Raw genomic sequence first — 23,493 nt, forward strand, 5'->3', positions numbered from 1 at the left:
TTCGCTATCTATATGTGAACTAGGACAAGCAACAGAGTATTTGTTGGCTTCAGATACCCCGCTAGATGCGTACAGCGAAAGTGTATCGTATTATTATTATTATGTTTTTTAGTATGTCCTTTTGATCTGCTGTTTTACAGTCCAAATGCCGAGTCTTACCCAAAGACCTGAGGATAAAAGTAAGGATGGCTCAAAACGATAATCATACACACAAAACGTACCAAATCATCACCAACAAAACGTAAAAAGTCTAAATTGATAACGCTTTTCTCAGCAGGTGTGCAGTGTTATTTTCTGTCTTTGTACTTTGACAGTTTGTCAAATTCCTTTGCTGACACATTATTATAATTATTAATATTATTATTATTATTATAGTAGAAGCGGCATGATATGTAATTTATCAGGTAATACTAAGTAGTTTTTAATAGATATTATTCCTGTGTAATAATGAATTATTTTGATACGAATAATAATAAATTGTTTGCAAAATACAACAGCAAACTTTTCAGTGATGATATATACTGCGCTAAATATCAGACGAACCTTTTTTATGATTAGTCTGCTCACTATTCTTCGACCAGCCGTACTTTAGGACATGCAGCACAACAGTGAGCATCAGAGTAACACGACAATTGTAAATATACTAGTCTCTCTTTATAACCAAAAGATGAATAGAATTGTACACAATGACACTACAACGCACGTGTTAGCTACATAAATTAGATGCGTACATAGGACATATTCTCCTTCATATTTCAGCCATGACATTATAATGTGAAGAAGACTGAAAAATGCGGTATCGATAGAAATGCATGTATTACATATCCTAATTTGTTTTCAAGCAGTGTCTAGTGTTTTTACTCCGAGTTATTTATTAAAAAAAAAGAATGTTGGAATAACTACGCTGGATCTATATTGTGTGTGTGTTTGATTTTATAGCTGTATTGTTACCACAAACAACAACCTGTGATCTGTATGATGATCATATGGCCGCCATATTGTAAATGATTAGTATGATTTCTGTTTTAATGTTGCAGTTTTTTAATTACATTTGTCAGAGACTAATTTCAAAAATCCATCTCTATCCAACGATTGCAATATCGAGTACTCATATCTAAAGTTATGCCCAGTGTCAAAGTTATTCAATGTTTTGTTTGCCATCTCTCCAAAATAATGGTAAGGTACTGTCCTGCCGTCTGGTGCCGTAAGGAAAGGATAAAATCCATATACACTGATTTTCTCACACAGACAGAAAGCTGCAGCAATTGCGAGCATCCCTGCTGTAGGAGCTTTAACTTCAATCTCATACCTGCAATTAAAACAAAACCAAATATAAATTATCTTTATGGGTTACATTCTTTTTATTGTATGTGTCAAATCCATTGATTTATTCGCAAAGTTCATGTAGAATTTAATTATTATTATTATTATTATTATTATTATTATTATTATTATTATTATTATTATTATTATTATTATTATTATTATTATTATTATTATTATTATTATGTAGTATTGGTGCATACCATCCTGTAATGTACTACATTATATAATGTCGTTACAAGAAACTACAAACATTGTATTATGTTTTAGACACACACATATGTCTTACCGTCGTTGTAAAGACGCATTTTGCATTAAATCTCAATATAGTTGCGTTTAATTTGAGTTTAATTAAACTCGATTACAATGTAATTCAACATAGAAGTGCGTTTTAAATAAATAAAAGTTGAATATCCCGAGACTGAACATAGAAATGTTTGCGAAGTAAAGGGGGAAGGTATGGTACAATTATATTAATATTAATAAAAACTGTATCATACCTTCCTCCTTTTTTAAACCTAATCTACGCAAAACGTATTAATAATCGAATTAAATATTATTATAAATGTTGTTTATATGTTTTCCGAGGACCTTGGAAAGTGGATATGTCCTCGGAAGTTGATATATATCTGTATTTTTGTCCTCGAAATCCAATTACATCCCCACCCACACATACACAACCAAAACTTTTACAAAGAAGTGGTATAATCTACTGATAAACTACGAAATAAATAAAAGCAAGAATGAATGAATGCGAGAACAATCCTTTATATAACTACAGTCTAAGTGGCGTTGATAATAATGATTGAGAAATTGCCGAGTTGTTATTAATTCACGGAATACTATACTATTCGATAGAATCAGCCAACGCAATATTCCTTAATTCGTGCATAGTACAATTTTTATTAGCATCAATACAACGGTATATATTAATTAATGGTAATTTTTCTGTTGACCATTGTTAATTAGCATAACTCACTTTTTTATCACAGGACATTGTAGTTTCCACCCTGTGTATGCTAACGGAAAGTGTAGGTTAAACTTTGACTTTAGATACTTAATGGAATAGTCTAAACGACTCGTTCGGACATCCTCAGTAGAACCACGACTCCATAATATCGAATTATTCAAAAAACGAAACTCATCGTATAGGTTAAGGGAGGTTCTATTTCTTTTCGCCTGATCGAATAAGTCGTAAATCCTTAATTGATTCATGTGAGTAATGTTTGTCTTGGTTCCGACATCTCGGCTGTACTTCTCAATTTCCGGAATATTACAGCGGATGACAAAATCGTTGGAGTCGATCATATTTCCACAACGGCTATTGAGAAGAATCCCACTGTTGCCAACAACTGCACATGTATTCTGCTGAAGAATAGGATGGGTTGAACCGTCTTCTTCTTTGACGATGAATGAACTTGACCTCGGTCTCGATCGTTTGCTGTAATAACAATATATGCAGATAAATATACTGATATGTATTGAAGTAAACATATTGATTAAACAACTATAAAATTAAGATAGCTTAAGAAGCGCACCGTGATATCAATCGTGTTTGGATATGAGATTGGAAAACCTATTGACGTACCTTTCATGTATTACATTATCATCAGTATTTTTGTCTATATCCTGCGTTCCGATAACATTTATTGTAGTACTTAAGATGCCAGTTGTTAGTTTTTCCATGATATTGGTAACATAAGGACCTGAATCGTTTTGCGGTTTCCTGTTACATTTAATATACACAAGATTTCACATGTTTCGTAATACCCCATCATGCAACCCGTTTGATCCCTTGTATCAAAAATGCATATTATTTCATGAATATTCTGATCAGAAATCCAAGTAAAAATTAGATTGAAACATATACATTTCCTGTTTTATTTACAATGTAACGATTCGTAAGCGTATTTGTCATCCACCAGTAGTGTGACGTATTACTCTATTAAAAACACACTCTAACTACTATTTGTAGAACATAAAACATCTTTATAAGTGGCGTACTTCGACTTAATAAGAATCAAACAGTGTGTTCTTTATAAATATCGAACTATTTGTATATATTCATAGACAAATTATAATTACCTCTCTATAAACTGCAAGCGGATTTCTTCCGTTTGTCTGGTATCGACATGTAAGTTTGAATGCATAAAGGTAAACAGAACTAATGCCACTGCAATGAGCGAAACGAACAATCTTCTAATTATGAACTTCATAATGCGAGTGTACAATTACTGCATACAGTGAGGGTAAATGGTGCTGAACTGATTTAAAATCACTTCCCTAAAAAACAATATAAGAGAATTGTTTTAACTAAGCCAGTCACATAATCACAGTGATTCTCCCAATCATATTTGCAATGAAATATGACATCAACAACATTAATGATCAAGGATTTTAAACACGTGGAATTCTCATTGTACTTGAAAGAGGCATGTGATTTTATAATTTGTTTGATTATAGGACATTTGCTTACTTTATTTCTTTAAATTGCGCCAAGTAATTAAGTAGTTTTTTTTTTGGAAATATACACACACATATATTTATAATTTATATTTAGTCCTAAAATAATCTGAAAACAATTTGCGTGTTTGCCGCTAATGTATGAATATTTATTCAGTCACTATTTCCAGATCACAATGAACGACTCGAAGGTCATTGAGCTAGGTACGCTGTATGTGTTCCAAATTATATGCAAATTTAGATAAATTTATGTATAATTACAGAAATTGGTAATATTTTGCATACTGATAACAATCGAGATGGTAATTACGCTAAGCTTAAAAAACTACCATGCTTAAACAAATAATCAATTTCCCACTCATTGAAAAGGTGTAATTAAACAATTGTTTGGACAGCAAACATACGTGTTTTGTCGAGCCAGGCACTAATTGTTGCTGTCATTACAAAACATGATTCCGAAATAGTTAACCAATCATAATAGTAGTATAATGTGTAAGCGTAAATTCCCGATGTCGTCTAAGATTTATTATAATAGTATGAACTGCGGAGCATGTAATTTGGTATTAAGTACGATTTTGTAGAGTAACCAAGTGTCATCAATCTTCGTTGTGGAGAACGCCTCTAAATTACTATCAGAATAATGCGTTGTCTAACGGACAGCGTCTTGTATTTACATAATTAAAGGGCGGTAGTCGTCGTCCCGCGTCCTGTTCGATATAGGGACGTATACAACGCATGTTAAATACATTGTCTATTTACATGAAATTCGAACACGCGGTGCGCGACGACCATTGCGCTTTAAACTTGGTCGATATAGATCATCCAACAACATTTCATACAGCTACACAGGCATATCAATGTTGCACATCATAGTAAGAAGCAACGTGCGAAAAGTATTAGCCGCGCCATATTTTCTGTGGGAAAAGTAAAACATACGCAAGTGATTGACAACATAACAAATCTGGAGTCTTAAATTAGGGGATGAAATGACAGTCACATGACAATTGGTAAAACGTATTTTGTTATATATATATATATATTTTTAAATCGATGGCACTTATTTTCTGTTATTAATTTAGTTGGCACGTACTCGACCTGTATTATAACTGTATATATTATTCAATATAAACAGTAGAATGAAAAAAGTCAGATTTTGATATCACATCAATGACTACTACGACCTCCAATAGAATAGCGCTACGTTACTAAACTTACCTGGGTTAAAGGTGGGCGTCCGTCTATTTTCTAATACGTGATGTGATGTAATGCGATGTTCCGTCATCATAGTACCCATAGTGCTCTTGAAGAACCGGATATAGTATTAATATGTTAATATCGTGGCATATATTCAGAGTTGATTTTAGGAGTACGTTTTGTTTGCTGATAATTACGTGATTGAATGATGTATATATTAGTTGGAGATAAACATGTAAACCGTTTTTCTGTCAGTTTAACATGTATCAATATGTCATTGATAATTATGAAAAATGTACCTTCTAGGATAATAACCACCAAATATCTACGTTAGATTTTTTTAAAATGATTCTGATGGCCAAGTTTTTCTAATGACAATTTTATAAAGTCACAGAAGTCTAGGCGATTACACAGAGATGTGTTTGTTCAATAAGGTATGATTCAAAGCGTACATACGGTGGGTTCTACTAATCACAATCTGATCGGACATAATCATGTTTAGATTGTTCAATCAATTTGAGTCCATCGACGAGGACGCAGTTAATCGCCAAATCGCCATAACCAGGAATAAATTGAGTATTATGCCATGTATAATATTAATTATTGTGAACGACGAACGTATTAACAATATCCAACATAAAAGAGCTTATTTGCAATATCCAACGGTCGCCAAATTTGTGTAGTTCGTTCAGGGCGGTAACCATCTGGTACGCTCAGTGGGGTGAAATGTGTATTATGCTATATTTGATCTTGATATTTTGTGACCTTTCATTGACGGGCGCGATTGGTCACGGATTCAATACTTGGATAAGCAAAAATATATCATTTAATTTAAAACTAATAATATTATATTTGATATAAGACAGAGGCCTCGAGATGATAAAACAAAATAATAAATTGTATAAATATTATTTGTGGTAACTAACGGGCAATGAGCTGTTTGACTAATTGTATAAATGTTTTAACCATTTTATAGTTACACGTTTCTACCTAATTACCTTTGTGTTACCGACGAGTAACAGTGAAATATGTTAAATACTGTATACTTATGATAATTAGTTATTCTACAAAATAAAATTGTGTGTCCACCTGTCTGGGAACTGTTTGTCCACGTTTAAAGACAGTTTTGCTCTGTCTTACATGAATTCAAAAATAATAAGAAATTAAAACGAAAAAAAAAACTGGCAAGTAAGTCATTTAAATACGTTTTGCATCTCTATCAAATTGTATTGACCCAACTTACATAAGTATCAGCTCATCAAATTTATGATCTGTAACAGCTACCAGCAAAGATTCACATTTATATCCTGTTTTCGTAACTTGCATTTGTCAGTGACTATTTTAAAATTTGTGTTCAAGGATTGTAATATTGTAATTCTGGCACGAGGCCGTGTAGGAAATGAACAACATCAATGAACTCCAATCTTATCGCACAGAACATAAGCAGCAAATGTTGTAAATATACCTATTAATGGATATATATCTTGTTCAAATAATCCGCAATAAAAAAACAAAGGAAATTAAAAGGAATAAAGCAATTTAAAACTGTAGCTGAAATAATATACTAGTTCGGAATTGATTCAAAAATTTGTGTCGTGAAGACAACGCTATTGAATACAGAATCAGTGATGAGGTATAATTGATGTTTCTATCATGGAATCAGATATTTTAGATAATGCAAATAATGTTATATATAGCAGTATACATCTAGGTTGCCCTTTTTATTTCCTTTATATACTACGTAATACTTATACATGTGGCATAATTTGTATAGTGCGTTGAAATTATATTTGATTGACTGTATATTTATAACATTGTTGTTTGTTATTCACACTGGAAGTAGTGCAGGATTGTCGAAATATTGAAATTCAGAAAGCGCGTACGTTGAAGTACTACCATTCTTTTTTATGTTTAATTCAAGAAAACGCAATGTTTAAACAAACTATATAGTTAAAACTTTTACCTGTTTTGAACAATATTTAATTTCAGTTAGGTTCTAATTATTGTATATTGAAACTGATAACGTGTTAATGCAATACGCACTCATGCATGACTACCAACGATACGATAATAAGAAGGAATGATAATGACCTTGAGCATCAAACCAAACTATGTCCGATACCATCTTTCTGTCATGATGCCATTGCCAGACCAGTCGAACACATACTCATGCAAAACTTACTAAAAAGTCCTAATTGAAATCGCACCCGATAGAGAAATAGTCCCATCCAATGACTTTTCAAATGTCAGACCATTGTCTTGGTCGACGTTTTGTGTGTGTTTATAACCAGATGTGACAAGAAACGACCATGGTTTCGACAGAACAGTCACCACCCACACCACTAGAACATCCTTGAACATTTTCCGAAAAATTAAATGAATCTCACCTTAATTAGCCGGCACCGGAGGGCAGTGGGGGCGGTCGCCCACCCGACAAAAATTGGATTTAAACATGATGTTCGATGGAATTCAATTTTCCTTTTGCTATAGTTCGTGATGAACCAACATTCCTAAACATTGTGTTATTCAGATACCGGAGACTGTACATATTCTTCACACTGGGTAAATTGAAACTGGTAATATTTGTTATGTTACCAGCATCATCATGTTACAGCCGGGTCGTTGATATCGTCATTGTTACATGTTCACCAATATAGAGTAGAAGCCAGAATGGCTGGATTGTGATTTACAAACCTGACCTGTATTTATCTCATGTAGGCAGCCATGAAGAGAAGAGCTATGCGTCATAGGTATATTTGTGGAATAGCATGTCGAGGGCGCTGTATACATAATAAAGCCTGGATACAAAATCGCAAAATAATCATTTCAAATTGTAATATCGAAGATGCTCTGAAGTTTGTTAATGTCAATGATATTCGCAATAATGAAGAGTACGACGATATGGTAAAACATCACGTTATACCTCGATTATAATAATGAATTCAATAAACTTTGAATCTTGATGACATCTATATATTACTCCTAGTTCTTGTTAATTTAGATTTAGATGTTGAGTGGTTTTACCTGCAAACAATGTTTGTTCACAATCTAATAGTGTTGACATTTTGTTCCTGTGGGTCAGCTGGTAATTTGAAGTGTGTGTTTATGAACTGCAAAGCTGGCTTCCTGTCTTTGTCTCCATCTCATATGACCTTGGTGTGTTTGCTGTGCTTATTATCTTTGCTGGAGAACCCTTATTGATGGGACATGAACTTGTTGTCCGACAAACATTAAGAACATTCTAACAGAACATTGACAGCTTTACTGGTGTAATGCTTACCAGGTGGCGTATAATCACTTTCATATCTGAGATTTCAGGTGTTTCCTGTGGTGACAAACGCGATAGTGCATCAGCCAGAAGCATTTGTTTTTCAGGTGTATGTCTGATGTCAAAAACATATGGTTGTAAGCGTAGTAACATTTGCTGCAGTCGTGGTAGAGATTTGGTTAAGTTCTTTTTGTGAATTTGTTGAAGTGTACGATGATCACTCTCGACACGAAAGGTTTGTCAGTATGGATAGATGTGAAACTTTTCACATCCATATATTACAGCAAGTAGTTCGCGTTCAATATGTGTGTACCAGTCAGTGCTTTGAATGCGAAAGCGAGTGGTCCTGTACTAGCACTGCTTCTATGCCAATTGTTGAAGCGTCAACTACAAGAATGACTGATTTATTTTGGTTATATTAGGCAAGTGTTGACTCTGTGTCTATTTGGTCGTTCTGAGTGTGTGACCAGACAGCTTGGGTTTAAATGAAATGTTTGCAGTTCGTTCTTGTCACTTGGAGGCTTGTCATTTCTATTACTCTGACTTTGTCCCTAGAGGGAGCTTTTCAATTTTCAAATAATACAGTCATTGCACAATGAATATAATCATATTTGAGATACCTGTACAAAATACGTGGGCAAAAACCAGCTAAGATTTCCTGTTATCTTGCATGTTTTACAATTCTCTTTACGTTTATTCCTAAATGAGGCATATATATTTTTATGCTAAAATATCTGAATTACTTTGAATAATTTTAATTTAACATATTTATGCTGTGCTACAACACCTTATTACAAGAGAATGCGGTAAACAACCTTCGCATTAATTGTAAAAGTGCAATGACGCGATTATTTGAATAGCGAGTGTTTACGTACCACACTGACTGTTGCTGTACATGTCGGAACAACGTTTAATTGGCTAAATAAGATTGATTTTTGAAAACATATTCATCAAAGTTAATCATGCGTTTATGTGTAAGCACTTGTTCATAACAACATCCAGGACAAAACGCTATTATTATCATTGTATCAGACGCGGCATGGTGTTTAATTTAATAGGTAATACCAAGTAGTGGCGTTTGTAAGCCATATTATTTCCGTGTATAATAAATTATTTTGATACGAATATCAATAAATTGTTTGCAAAATACAAAAGTCAACTTTTCAATGAAGTTGTTTAATGCGCTTTTTTATTATGTGTGTGCTTACTATTTTTTCTAGTTTCTAACAATCGCTACTCGAGAACATGCAGCTCCATAGTGAGCATCAAAGTGACAATCGTAAAAATACCGGCCGCCTTTTATTTACCCCAGGCTGAGTAGAATTACACACAATGATACGACAACGCACCTGGTCGTTACGTGCAAATTAAACTAACATAGGTCATATTCTCCTTCACATTTTTTCCATGAAATTCAGTTGTTTAGCAAAAAAACGTCATACTGTGAATATGCTGATTATGCGGTATCGATAGAAATGTATGTGGAAGTATTACATATTTGGTTTGTTTTATAAATGATTGTCCAATTTGTTGCCAAACGTTATCCAGTGTAACAAACGACAGATTGTGACGGGTGCTGATGTATGTGGTATATAATTTATATATATACGGTAAGTGCTATCAAATGATATGAATAGATCATCCATGGAATGTGCGTACAGTAAAATCTCTATGTCAAATCAAACATCTCTCAATACAGAATTGTAGAGGCATTTACATGTATCTTTGTAACGATGTAACCTTGGTCTTGTTTAACGATTGATTGAACGTTTTCATTTGTTGATGCTAGCTCACAACAATACATATATTACATTTATATTAATTACGTAATTCACGTGACTATAGGTAATTACTTCTTGATTGCTCTTTTCATTATTAACGTTTGCCATAGTGAATAAATATTTCGCACCTCCTCTTTTTGTCCGTCATATAATATAATATTAGATTCTTAACTGCAATACATTCATCTAAAATAAAATTTGTCAAACTTATAATTCCATAATGAAGAACTTACATAAAACGGAAACATAGCTCAGTCTGTAACATTACAATTCGCTTAGAACATAATCATCTGGTACTGGTAGAATACCTTGTCTAAATGTATATTTGATATTTATTAATTATTCAATCACAGTCTAATAATTACAGAGTCAATGTGATTGTAACTGGATACTGCAGTTTTTATTTACATATGACAGAGACTAATTCTAAAATTCTATCTCTGTCCAATAATTGTAATACCGAGTATTCCTGTCTAAAGTTATGTCCTGTGTCAAAGTTATCTAATGTTTTGGTTGCCATCTCTCCAAAATAATGATAAGGTACCGTCTTGTCGTCTGGTCCCGTAAGAAAAGGATAAAATCCATATACGCTGATTTTATCACAGAGACAAAAGGCTTCAGCAATTGCGAGCATACCTGCTGTGGCAACGTTTATTTCATTCATATATCTGGAATTAAAAAAGACAAAAGATGTGACAGGATTTTGGTGAGCTACTTCCTGTTTGGTCCGTGTATCTAAAACAATTATAGCATGCTACATAAAGAGTATTACGTGGTTGAAATGCTATGTAATATCAATCGCTTTATATTATACACGATGAATTTCTTGTCATATTGTAATGCTCTATATAATGCCATCAAAGTAAATTACAAACGGGTTAATGTGTTTGCAAGGACACGATAAACATAAACGGCTGATCATATCCGTCCTAAATAAAATGATCTTTAAGTCTAAAAGTACATCATAATTGTTTGGGTTTTCTTACTATTATGTAACATTTGAACTTACAAAAATGCGCGAATCACGGTAAATGTTTATGTATTTGTCCAGAGTTGCCATTGTTCAATATCAATATAAGTCTCATTAATTTGGAGCTGTGGCGAATGATTGTGAACCAACGTTGAACTGTTCAAAAGTATAAGTAAATGCGAATTCAAAATGGAAAGACAAACACGATGAACATAATCGACAGTCAATACATATATATTCTACGATTCGCACATAATCTGGACACCAGATACATCACAAAATAGTTCAATAACAATCCATTAACTACCCTAGGTTGCAACTTTAAGTAACATAAAAAGTATGCATATTTCCCACATTGTAATTTTTCCAGACAGCATTAATGTCAAATATGTTTACTTGAAATGTTTGTATAATATTAATTAACATAACTCACCTATGTATTATAGTACACCGCAGTTTGCCTTTCGTATACGCTATCCGGAAATTAAGATTAAACTTTGACATTAGGTAATTGGTTGAATTGAGCAGATTCTGTGTTCCAGCACTTTCAGCAGAACCGCTACTCCAAAGTATCGAATTATTTAAAAATCGAAAATCCTCATAAAGATTAAGGTAATCCTTATATTTTCTGACATGTTCAAATAGATTGTAAACCCTAGGTGGATTCATGTGAGTAATATTTGTTTTGGTTCCAACATCACGGCTGTACTTCTTAATTTCAGGGATGTTACAGCGGATGACAAAGTCGTTGGAGTCAATCTCTTCACCACAACTGCTATCGAGAAGAATCCTACTGTTACCAAAAACGGCACATGTGTTCTGCTGAGACATAGGATGAGTTGAACCATCCTCTTGTTTGATGAAAAATAAACTCGACCTCTGAGAAAAGTGTCCTAATCGTTTGCTGTAGAACAAGAATATGGCAATAGTAAAGATGTTGCTCACCGCTGGAATCCCAAAATTTATGATATCATCTATTGAGGAGAGAAACAGAACTAAACATCAAGGAAATGAGACCCACCCGATAAGGCGATAAAAACTGCAATTTAATAACCATGCGACATACATTTTCGTTCGCCATATTGTTGACGCCTTGCGCTTCAATAACATGAATAGTAGTTCATGGGTTATGGGTTATAGATGTTTGTTCCCTGATACCGGTAATATAAAACTGCACTGACTCGTTTTCTTGTTGCCTGTTACTGTAACAAATAAATCATGTATAAAATAGAGATGCTATATAGTTCTTAAAAAATTAAACAGTGATAACTGATTAGTACACTTGCAAACATATATGCATCAATCCTTTTATGAACCCTCGCTATGAGTATCGCCGCGTTTTGTCTAGCGACGCGTTTCGATTGTACTGCATGTCCTTGCATTTCACCAGTGTGCAGAGGCGGTACTCTAATGATATTTTACGCAATGAATTGTTCATAATATAAATCACACAATGAAATCATACACCATACTAAGCCATGTATTCTATTCGACGTATATAAGGTTTCTACATTCTATGATACATGAATATACACATGACACAAATATCATTACCTCGATGGGAACTGTATGCTGATTCGTCTTGTTTGTCTGGGCTCAACATGGAAGTATGAATGCATAACAATAAACAGAACTATTAATTCTACAATAAGCGATACGAGAATCTTCTAATTAGGAACTTCATAACGCAAGTGTGAACCGACTGGATTACACTGAACTCTACTGCACTGAATCGCAACCAAAGTTCTAGAGAAGACATAACGTCCGCATGTTCTCTACACGTTGAAAACACGTATGCATAAAGAGAAGTATACAAATGTAATATTTCGGCTTACTTCATGCACATTAATTCTACGTCTCCGCCATTATAACCAGATTCAGTGGGTCGTTTTCCCCCTAAATATATCAAATATTTAGTTACTCTAGTGTTTGTTTCGTAATTCTACGATTGTAATGCAACGATCGAGGAAATAAAACACATTAAGTGAGAAAAATGGGCTTCATTTTTTTTTAATTTGGTACTATTAAGCATTGTCGTTTAATGGATTAAAGAAACATGGTTGCAATGTTTTAGTTTGATATCGAATACATTACAGCGTCAGTGAACGCAAACAAGATGCATGTAGTATTAACGACCCGGAGAAATGATGCCATTTGTAGTGAATATTTGTATTCCTATGAACGTTTTTAGTTTAACAGTCTTACACCGTGTTACAAAAGTTTGTTCGCCTTGTTTGTTCAGGCATTTACACCCATTATTCTCACTTCCGACACCATCTGCTCAGCCAGCTGGGCAAAACTTGTGAGCAGGTTTCCACATCCTTGGGGAGGACTGTACGATGGGTTTGGAAGTGGACCAAACGTCACAAGCAAGGTGCAGGCCTTGACGATAAACCCCGAACTGGACGTCCTCGTTTGCTCATTGCCAGAGCCATGGACATCATCAGGAAGGCCAATGGTAGAAGGCGACAATCATACAGGCGGTTGAGTCGCAGACTAAACAACATTGACGAGAAAGGTGCTAAGAGCACTGTTCATCGCTATTGACCTAGAAAATTGGCCCAAAATACAACGTATGACAGATATCCAGAAAGGGAAGAGGCTGTCTTTCACCAGGAAGGATGCCAACTTGACCCTAGAGGACTGGGAGAACTGGACTTTCTCCGACCAGTGTCCCTTGTATTTGTTTCCGAAGCCCAACAGTCAAAATGACCGAGTCGACACCGATAGTCCTGAGAAATTGCCTGGTTTATGGGTACATCTATTTACTATGTAGAAAGTGTCGTCTTGAAAACTGTCTACCAGTTGTCAATTTTGCAGGGCAGCAGCTTAAATTTCACTACTTCAAATTTATGCATAAATTTACACCCTGGCTTGTTGTCTGCACGATTGTTGTAACACTGTTCAACCAAAAACAATGCCCCGACGGCGTTTTGAAGAGAAACACATTGTCAATCATTTGTGAAAATTTCAAAACAAAAGGTCAAAGCGTCTAGAAGCTATTATATAAAGTTCTGGGATGTGCACTAAAAAGAAGCTGAGATAATTTAAATGTATTATCGTTTTGTTAAAAGTTAAATATAGTGCATAATATGGAGATCCCGTCATTTCTTTTTTTCACCATGTTTCTTTTTTATTATTTATGTACAGCCTTGCTAAATCTTGTTAAGAATTCAAACGAGAGAATGTTTGAACCTGTTATCTATATTTTGAAATCGATTTTTGAGTTTGTTCCACTATTCACAATTCTACAACATTTTAACAGTCTATAGCCAAGTCTATTTGGATAATAAAAAGCAAAAAAAAAATAAATTACTTCCAAGTAACCATGAACCTGCAAATCTACCTTGAGTTTCCATAATGCAGAATTGAACGAAATTTCATAAAACGGTAACGTAGCTCAGTCTGCAACATTGAATGCTGTTTAGAACATAATCATCTGGTACTGGTAGAATACCTTGTCTAAATGTATATTTGATATACATTAATCATTCAATCACAGTCCAATAAATACACAGTCAACGTGATTGTAACTGGATACTGCAGTTTTTATTTACATTTGGCAGAGACTATTTTTAAAATTCCATCTCTGTCCAATGATTGTAGTATCGAGTACTCCTGTGTAAAATTAAGGCCTGTGTCAAAGTCATCTAAAATTTCGGTTTTCATCTCTCCGAAATAGTGATAAAGTATCTTCCTGCCGTCTTGCCCTGTACTGAAAGGATACAATTCATATACACTGATTTTCTCACAGAAACAAAATGCTCCAGCAATTGCGATCATACCTGCTGTTGGGGCTTTAATTTCATTCATAAATCTGCAATTAAAATAAAAGCAAATGTCAATAATTTTGTGAGCTACATTTTATTTTAGTTTTTCTGTCAAATTTATTTTGTAGTATTTAATGTTTATTATGTAGTATTTGTGCATACCATCCTGTAATATGCTGTATTGCTATATTACCGTACGTCACAGTAATTCGAATGAGAAACGAGTTGTTATAAATCCACGAAATACAATACTCCTTGTAACACTCAGCATACGCAATTCACATATAGCAAAATATTGAAAGCCGAAATGATCGTCGATCATGAAATATATCATATATCATGAATGATTCTTCAGTAACATTTTTATTAGCATGAACATAATGGTATTTATTATTAAACCAGCGTTTGTGTCACTCAATAATGTAAATTTTACATGTTGACCATTGTTAATTAGCACAACTTACTTTTTTATCACAGGACACTGTAGTTTCTCTTTCGTGTATACTAACGAAAAGTTTAGGTTGAACTTTGACTTTAGATACTTAATGGAATAGTCTAAACGACTCGTTCGAACAGTGTCAGTAGATCCACGACTCTATAATATCGAATTATTCAAAAAACGAAACTCCTCGTATAGGTTAAGGGAGTCTTTATCTCTGTTCGCATGGTCAAATATGTCGTAAACCCTAGGTGCATTCATGTTAGTAATGTTTGTATTGGTTCCGACATCTCGGCTGTACTTCTCAATTTCCGGAATATTACAGTGGATGGCGTAATCGTTGGAGTCGATCTCGTTTCCACAACGGCTATTGAGAAGAATTCCACTGTTACCAACAACTGCACACGTATTCTGCTGAGAAATAGGATGGGTTGAACCGTCTTCTTTTTTGACGATGAATGAACTTGACCTCAGTCCCAATCGTTTCCTGTAACAGCAATATAGCAAGATTACAGATAAATATACTGATATATACTAAAGTAAACGTATTGATTGAACACCTTATAATAAAGACAGATTACGAAGCGAAGGCACAATGTTATCAATCGTGTTTGAGTGTGAGCTACAAAAACCGTACCTTTCATTTATTACATTATCATCGGTATTTGTGTTGATGTCTTGCTTTTGAATAACATTTATTGTGGTACTTGAGATCTCCATTGTTAGTTTTTTCATGATACTGGTAACATACGGAAGCGAATTGTGTCCTAGTTTTCTTTTAATATAGTATATGTGTTAATAAACATGTTTCGTAATACTTGCATTGTTTGTGGTATGAAACTTGTGTGATGCCTTGTACCTAAGATGCAGATTTATTTTTAATGAGACGAATTTATTTCGTATTCTATTTCGTATTGAATTAGGTGTGTTTGCCATATTTTACTGTGATGAACTTCTCTAATAATAAGAAATTCTAACTACTATTTGCAATGCCCACATAATGCAATGTCAATTATACAATTAAACACTGATTAAACAAAAATATATTTTTTCATAATATAGACCAGTGAGCATATCTCGTAGTATTTTTATATAAATTTATTCAAACATGTGTCAGCCACGAAGCTAAATTTATTATGATTTAATATACGTGAAACACTAGAAAAAAATAGTATATATAATCTCAAATTGATACTTAAAATGGTATTATTATACCTCATGACCATGACAGATTCACGCATTGCAGGTAGCCATATTCATATATCTGATTAACACCACAAACACGATACGCGGCAATATTCATGAACTGATTAGTTTGCTAGGTTTGCGTTCACTATTTGACTATCTTATTGAAGAAAAAAATAGGATTTTGTAGCGTTTGAATAACATTTATTGTGGTACTTGAGATGTCAGTTGTTAGTTTTGGCTGTATATCACATATTATGTACAGTGTATTTATTGAAAGAGAATGGTGACATAACCCATACTCAATCAGTGTACATCTCTGTGTGCAGCTCGTTTTAGTGATCTAGTGCAAACTGGAACGCAGTGTAGCGTATAGCTGTGTGTGTTTGTAAAAAGCAATTCTTCGTCTGGCTGAAGCAGCTGAAATTATGTTTATCAATACAACCATGAATTTCAAATTAAAATAGCAGTAGAATTCAATCACTGCTCGTAACTCTTTCAACTTGTATATTTGTTTCATACATACCTCCAGCTCCATGAGATGATCTGGAAGATATCCATGATTAATGGCCACAATTTCCGTTTTAAGATGTCTTCGGTATAATAATAGAAATGTTCACCAGAACAGAGGTGTACATACAGTTTTAGCGACCCGAAGATTTAATTGTCAACCGAGGCAAAGCCGAGGCAATGCTAAAACTGTATGTCCACCTCTGTTGGGGTGAACATTTGTATAATGTTAATTAGTGGATCAGTCACATTTATTTAAAGACATTGGTTAAAGTGAGGTTGCTTCGCTTCTGACTACAGAAGAAACTTGCTCGCGGTAGCTAATAGTTAAAATAACTTGAATGTACATCTGATATTACTTATTTTTTACAATTGATTATTCCATGTTTATAAAAGTATTACCATTTGATACAGTTACAATATATTTATAAGTGATGTACATCGACTTGTATCAGATCAAACATTGTGTTCTTTATAAATATCGACGCTATTTATATATTCATAAAAATATGATTACCTTTCTATAAACTGCTAGCGGATTTCTTCCGTTTGCCTGGTATCGACGTGCAAGTTTGAATTTACAACGATAAACAGAACTAATGCCACTGCAATGAGCGAAACGAACAATCTTCTAATTCTGAACTTCATAATGCGAGTGTACAATTACTGCATACAGTGAAGGTAAATGGTGCTGAACTGAATCACTGTTCCAGAAAAAACAAAATTATAATAGAACTGCTGCCGTGATATGCAAACTGGGAATGCAAACTAAATAACGCTGTGTATATACAACAATAACAATCATAATACCGCACAAATAATGTAGGGCCGCGTTCTAATTGTTATTAAGGTCACTGCTCAAACAAACACACACATTTTGTTAATTTCATACAATTTACTTGTTTTCGTCTGCTGTGGGAAATTCCTACAAGTAACTGAAATATTTGTTCAAGTGAATTACTGTTTGTATGTCAATTTGTTTTCTTTTCTGTGCATTATAAATTACAACAGATTGTACACAACTTGCAAATCCAATAGTAAATCAGTGAAATACTAGTATAACCAGTCGTGTGCGGCCGCTAAGCCACAACCAGATTCAGCGAATATATATTGATTATATTCCACTCAAACAAATGTAATATTTATAGAAGATCAAAGTATAGTCTAGCAAGATCAAAGTTCTGTTCACTGAATCACACTAATTCTCACAATATTTTTTACAACGAGAAATAACATCAACAGATTATCAAGGATGTTAACACACACAATTTTCATTATAATCAAAAGGACATCTGATTTCACAATTTGTTTGTGTGTACTATACTTCTTAATTTCTCCAGCTCGTGGGAAGTAATTAAACGATGTCGTTTTTTTGAATTATGGTAATATATAATGTTTTCTATTATTATGAGGTACCAATTCCTATTTTTCGCTAATGTGAGTCTTTATTTGCAGATCAAAGTGAGCGACTTAAATGTTATTGAGCTAGTTACGCCTCTTTTGCTTGTTTGTTGTGTTGTGTTGTGCAAATATGTAATATGAATATAGTAAGTGGCAAAGTGAGAAATTTTAAATAAAAAGGTCAGAAACCACAACATGTAAATAACAAAAGCAAAACAACTGCACCGCTCTGACATGTACAGTGTTTCTGATCACGTGGTTACTTGTTATATACTGGGGTCAGTAAATAATATATTTCAAATTATACATGTATTTGTAATTAGAGAAATGTGCTTTATTGTGCAAAATTAAATCAATAAACACTGATTAAACAAAAATATATTTTTTCATAATATAGACCAGTGAGCATATCTCGTAGTATTTTTATATAAATTTATTCAAACATGTGTCAGCCACGAAGCTAAATTTATTATGATTTAATATACGTGAAACACTAGAAAAAAATAGTATATATAATCTCAAATTGATACTTAAAATGGTATTATTATACCTCATGACCATGACAGATTCACGCATTGCAGGTAGCCATATTCATATATCTGATTAACACCACAAACACGATACGCGGCAATATTCATGAACTGATTAGTTTGCTAGGTTTGCGTTCACTATTTGACTATCTTATTGAAGAAAAAAATAGGATTTTGTAGCGTTTGAATAACATTTATTGTGGTACTTGAGATGTCAGTTGTTAGTTTTGGCTGTATATCACATATTATGTACAGTGTATTTATTGAAAGAGAATGGTGACATAACCCATACTCAATCAGTGTACATCTCTGTGTGCAGCTCGTTTTAGTGATCTAGTGCAAACTGGAACGCAGTGTAGCGTATAGCTGTGTGTGTTTGTAAAAAGCAATTCTTCGTCTGGCTGAAGCAGCTGAAATTATGTTTATCAATACAACCATGAATTTCAAATTAAAATAGCAGTAGAATTCAATCACTGCTCGTAACTCTTTCAACTTGTATATTTGTTTCATACATACCTCCAGCTCCATGAGATGATCTGGAAGATATCCATGATTAATGGCCACAATTTCCGTTTTAAGATGTCTTCGGTATAATAATAGAAATGTTCACCAGAACAGAGGTGTACATACAGTTTTAGCGACCCGAAGATTTAATTGTCAACCGAGGCAAAGCCGAGGCAATGCTAAAACTGTATGTCCACCTCTGTTGGGGTGAACATTTGTATAATGTTAATTAGTGGATCAGTCACATTTATTTAAAGACATTGGTTAAAGTGAGGTTGCTTCGCTTCTGACTACAGAAGAAACTTGCTCGCGGTAGCTAATAGTTAAAATAACTTGAATGTACATCTGATATTACTTATTTTTTACAATTGATTATTCCATGTTTATAAAAGTATTACCATTTGATACAGTTACAATATATTTATAAGTGATGTACATCGACTTGTATCAGATCAAACATTGTGTTCTTTATAAATATCGACGCTATTTATATATTCATAAAAATATGATTACCTTTCTATAAACTGCTAGCGGATTTCTTCCGTTTGCCTGGTATCGACGTGCAAGTTTGAATTTACAACGATAAACAGAACTAATGCCACTGCAATGAGCGAAACGAACAATCTTCTAATTCTGAACTTCATAATGCGAGTGTACAATTACTGCATACAGTGAAGGTAAATGGTGCTGAACTGAATCACTGTTCCAGAAAAAACAAAATTATAATAGAACTGCTGCCGTGATATGCAAACTGGGAATGCAAACTAAATAACGCTGTGTATATACAACAATAACAATCATAATACCGCACAAATAATGTAGGGCCGCGTTCTAATTGTTATTAAGGTCACTGCTCAAACAAACACACACATTTTGTTAATTTCATACAATTTACTTGTTTTCGTCTGCTGTGGGAAATTCCTACAAGTAACTGAAATATTTGTTCAAGTGAATTACTGTTTGTATGTCAATTTGTTTTCTTTTCTGTGCATTATAAATTACAACAGATTGTACACAACTTGCAAATCCAATAGTAAATCAGTGAAATACTAGTATAACCAGTCGTGTGCGGCCGCTAAGCCACAACCAGATTCAGCGAATATATATTGATTATATTCCACTCAAACAAATGTAATATTTATAGAAGATCAAAGTATAGTCTAGCAAGATCAAAGTTCTGTTCACTGAATCACACTAATTCTCACAATATTTTTTACAACGAGAAATAACATCAACAGATTATCAAGGATGTTAACACACACAATTTTCATTATAATCAAAAGGACATCTGATTTCACAATTTGTTTGTGTGTACTATACTTCTTAATTTCTCCAGCTCGTGGGAAGTAATTAAACGATGTCGTTTTTTTGAATTATGGTAATATATAATGTTTTCTATTATTATGAGGTACCAATTCCTATTTTTCGCTAATGTGAGTCTTTATTTGCAGATCAAAGTGAGCGACTTAAATGTTATTGAGCTAGTTACGCCTCTTTTGCTTGTTTGTTGTGTTGTGTTGTGCAAATATGTAATATGAATATAGTAAGTGGCAAAGTGAGAAATTTTAAATAAAAAGGTCAGAAACCACAACATGTAAATAACAAAAGCAAAACAACTGCACCGCTCTGACATGTACAGTGTTTCTGATCACGTGGTTACTTGTTATATACTGGGGTCAGTAAATAATATATTTCAAATTATACATGTATTTGTAATTAGAGAAATGTGCTTTATTGTGCAAAATTAAATCAATAAACACTGATTAAACAAAAATATATTTTTTCATAATATAGACCAGTGAGCATATCTCGTAGTATTTTTATATAAATTTATTCAAACATGTGTCAGCCACGAAGCTAAATTTATTATGATTTAATATACGTGAAACACTAGAAAAAAATAGTATATATAATCTCAAATTGATACTTAAAATGGTATTATTATACCTCATGACCATGACAGATTCACGCATTGCAGGTAGCCATATTCATATATCTGATTAACACCACAAACACGATACGCGGCAATATTCATGAACTGATTAGTTTGCTAGGTTTGCGTTCACTATTTGACTATCTTATTGAAGAAAAAAATAGGATTTTGTAGCGTTTGAATAACATTTATTGTGGTACTTGAGATGTCAGTTGTTAGTTTTGGCTGTATATCACATATTATGTACAGTGTATTTATTGAAAGAGAATGGTGACATAACCCATACTCAATCAGTGTACATCTCTGTGTGCAGCTCGTTTTAGTGATCTAGTGCAAACTGGAACGCAGTGTAGCGTATAGCTGTGTGTGTTTGTAAAAAGCAATTCTTCGTCTGGCTGAAGCAGCTGAAATTATGTTTATCAATACAACCATGAATTTCAAATTAAAATAGCAGTAGAATTCAATCACTGCTCGTAACTCTTTCAACTTGTATATTTGTTTCATACATACCTCCAGCTCCATGAGATGATCTGGAAGATATCCATGATTAATGGCCACAATTTCCGTTTTAAGATGTCTTCGGTATAATAATAGAAATGTTCACCAGAACAGAGGTGTACATACAGTTTTAGCGACCCGAAGATTTAATTGTCAACCGAGGCAAAGCCGAGGCAATGCTAAAACTGTATGTCCACCTCTGTTGGGGTGAACATTTGTATAATGTTAATTAGTGGATCAGTCACATTTATTTAAAGACATTGGTTAAAGTGAGGTTGCTTCGCTTCTGACTACAGAAGAAACTTGCTCGCGGTAGCTAATAGTTAAAATAACTTGAATGTACATCTGATATTACTTATTTTTTACAATTGATTATTCCATGTTTATAAAAGTATTACCATTTGATACAGTTACAATATATTTATAAGTGATGTACATCGACTTGTATCAGATCAAACATTGTGTTCTTTATAAATATCGACGCTATTTATATATTCATAAAAATATGATTACCTTTCTATAAACTGCTAGCGGATTTCTTCCGTTTGCCTGGTATCGACGTGCAAGTTTGAATTTACAACGATAAACAGAACTAATGCCACTGCAATGAGCGAAACGAACAATCTTCTAATTCTGAACTTCATAATGCGAGTGTACAATTACTGCATACAGTGAAGGTAAATGGTGCTGAACTGAATCACTGTTCCAGAAAAAACAAAATTATAATAGAACTGCTGCCGTGATATGCAAACTGGGAATGCAAACTAAATAACGCTGTGTATATACAACAATAACAATCATAATACCGCACAAATAATGTAGGGCCGCGTTCTAATTGTTATTAAGGTCACTGCTCAAACAAACACACACATTTTGTTAATTTCATACAATTTACTTGTTTTCGTCTGCTGTGGGAAATTCCTACAAGTAACTGAAATATTTGTTCAAGTGAATTACTGTTTGTATGTCAATTTGTTTTCTTTTCTGTGCATTATAAATTACAACAGATTGTACACAACTTGCAAATCCAATAGTAAATCAGTGAAATACTAGTATAACCAGTCGTGTGCGGCCGCTAAGCCACAACCAGATTCAGCGAATATATATTGATTATATTCCACTCAAACAAATGTAATATTTATAGAAGATCAAAGTATAGTCTAGCAAGATCAAAGTTCTGTTCACTGAATCACACTAATTCTCACAATATTTTTTACAACGAGAAATAACATCAACAGATTATCAAGGATGTTAACACACACAATTTTCATTATAATCAAAAGGACATCTGATTTCACAATTTGTTTGTGTGTACTATACTTCTTAATTTCTCCAGCTCGTGGGAAGTAATTAAACGATGTCGTTTTTTTGAATTATGGTAATATATAATGTTTTCTATTATTATGAGGTACCAATTCCTATTTTTCGCTAATGTGAGTCTTTATTTGCAGATCAAAGTGAGCGACTTAAATGTTATTGAGCTAGTTACGCCTCTTTTGCTTGTTTGTTGTGTTGTGTTGTGCAAATATGTAATATGAATATAGTAAGTGGCAAAGTGAGAAATTTTAAATAAAAAGGTCAGAAACCACAACATGTAAATAACAAAAGCAAAACAACTGCACCGCTCTGACATGTACAGTGTTTCTGATCACGTGGTTACTTGTTATATACTGGGGTCAGTAAATAATATATTTCAAATTATACATGTATTTGTAATTAGAGAA

The 23,493-nt window shown here is 33.5% G+C and overlaps 1 protein-coding gene across 2 annotated transcripts; it reads right to left on the bottom strand.

Moving 5' to 3' along the window:
- Positions 1-12,553: 12,553 nt before the first annotated feature.
- Positions 12,554-22,397, bottom strand: LOC146745492 (alpha-2,8-sialyltransferase 8B-like). 2 transcript variants are annotated; one of them, XM_085499525.1, is made up of 9 exons: positions 22,283-22,397; positions 21,782-21,968; positions 19,852-20,038; positions 19,351-19,537; positions 17,421-17,607; positions 16,920-17,106; positions 15,234-15,695; positions 14,785-14,816; positions 12,554-12,589 (listed from the first exon to the last, which is right to left on the bottom strand). In XM_085499525.1, exons 6-7 carry the CDS (start codon positions 16,952-16,954, stop codon positions 15,365-15,367), a joined length of 366 nt encoding a protein of 121 aa, XP_085355651.1. In that variant the 5' UTR covers positions 16,955-17,106; positions 17,421-17,607; positions 19,351-19,537; positions 19,852-20,038; positions 21,782-21,968; positions 22,283-22,397; the 3' UTR covers positions 12,554-12,589; positions 14,785-14,816; positions 15,234-15,364. The 2 variants fall into 2 exon arrangements, with proteins under 2 accessions (XP_085355651.1, XP_085355652.1); XM_085499526.1 differs by lacking the exon at positions 12,554-12,589 and having other exon boundaries at positions 14,527-14,816.
- Positions 22,398-23,493: the final 1,096 nt, after the last annotated feature.

This window comes from Saccoglossus kowalevskii, chromosome 5 (assembly GCF_978046115.1).
Source record: "Saccoglossus kowalevskii chromosome 5, keSacKowa6.1, whole genome shotgun sequence".
Taxonomy (NCBI): Eukaryota; Metazoa; Hemichordata; class Enteropneusta; family Harrimaniidae; genus Saccoglossus; species Saccoglossus kowalevskii.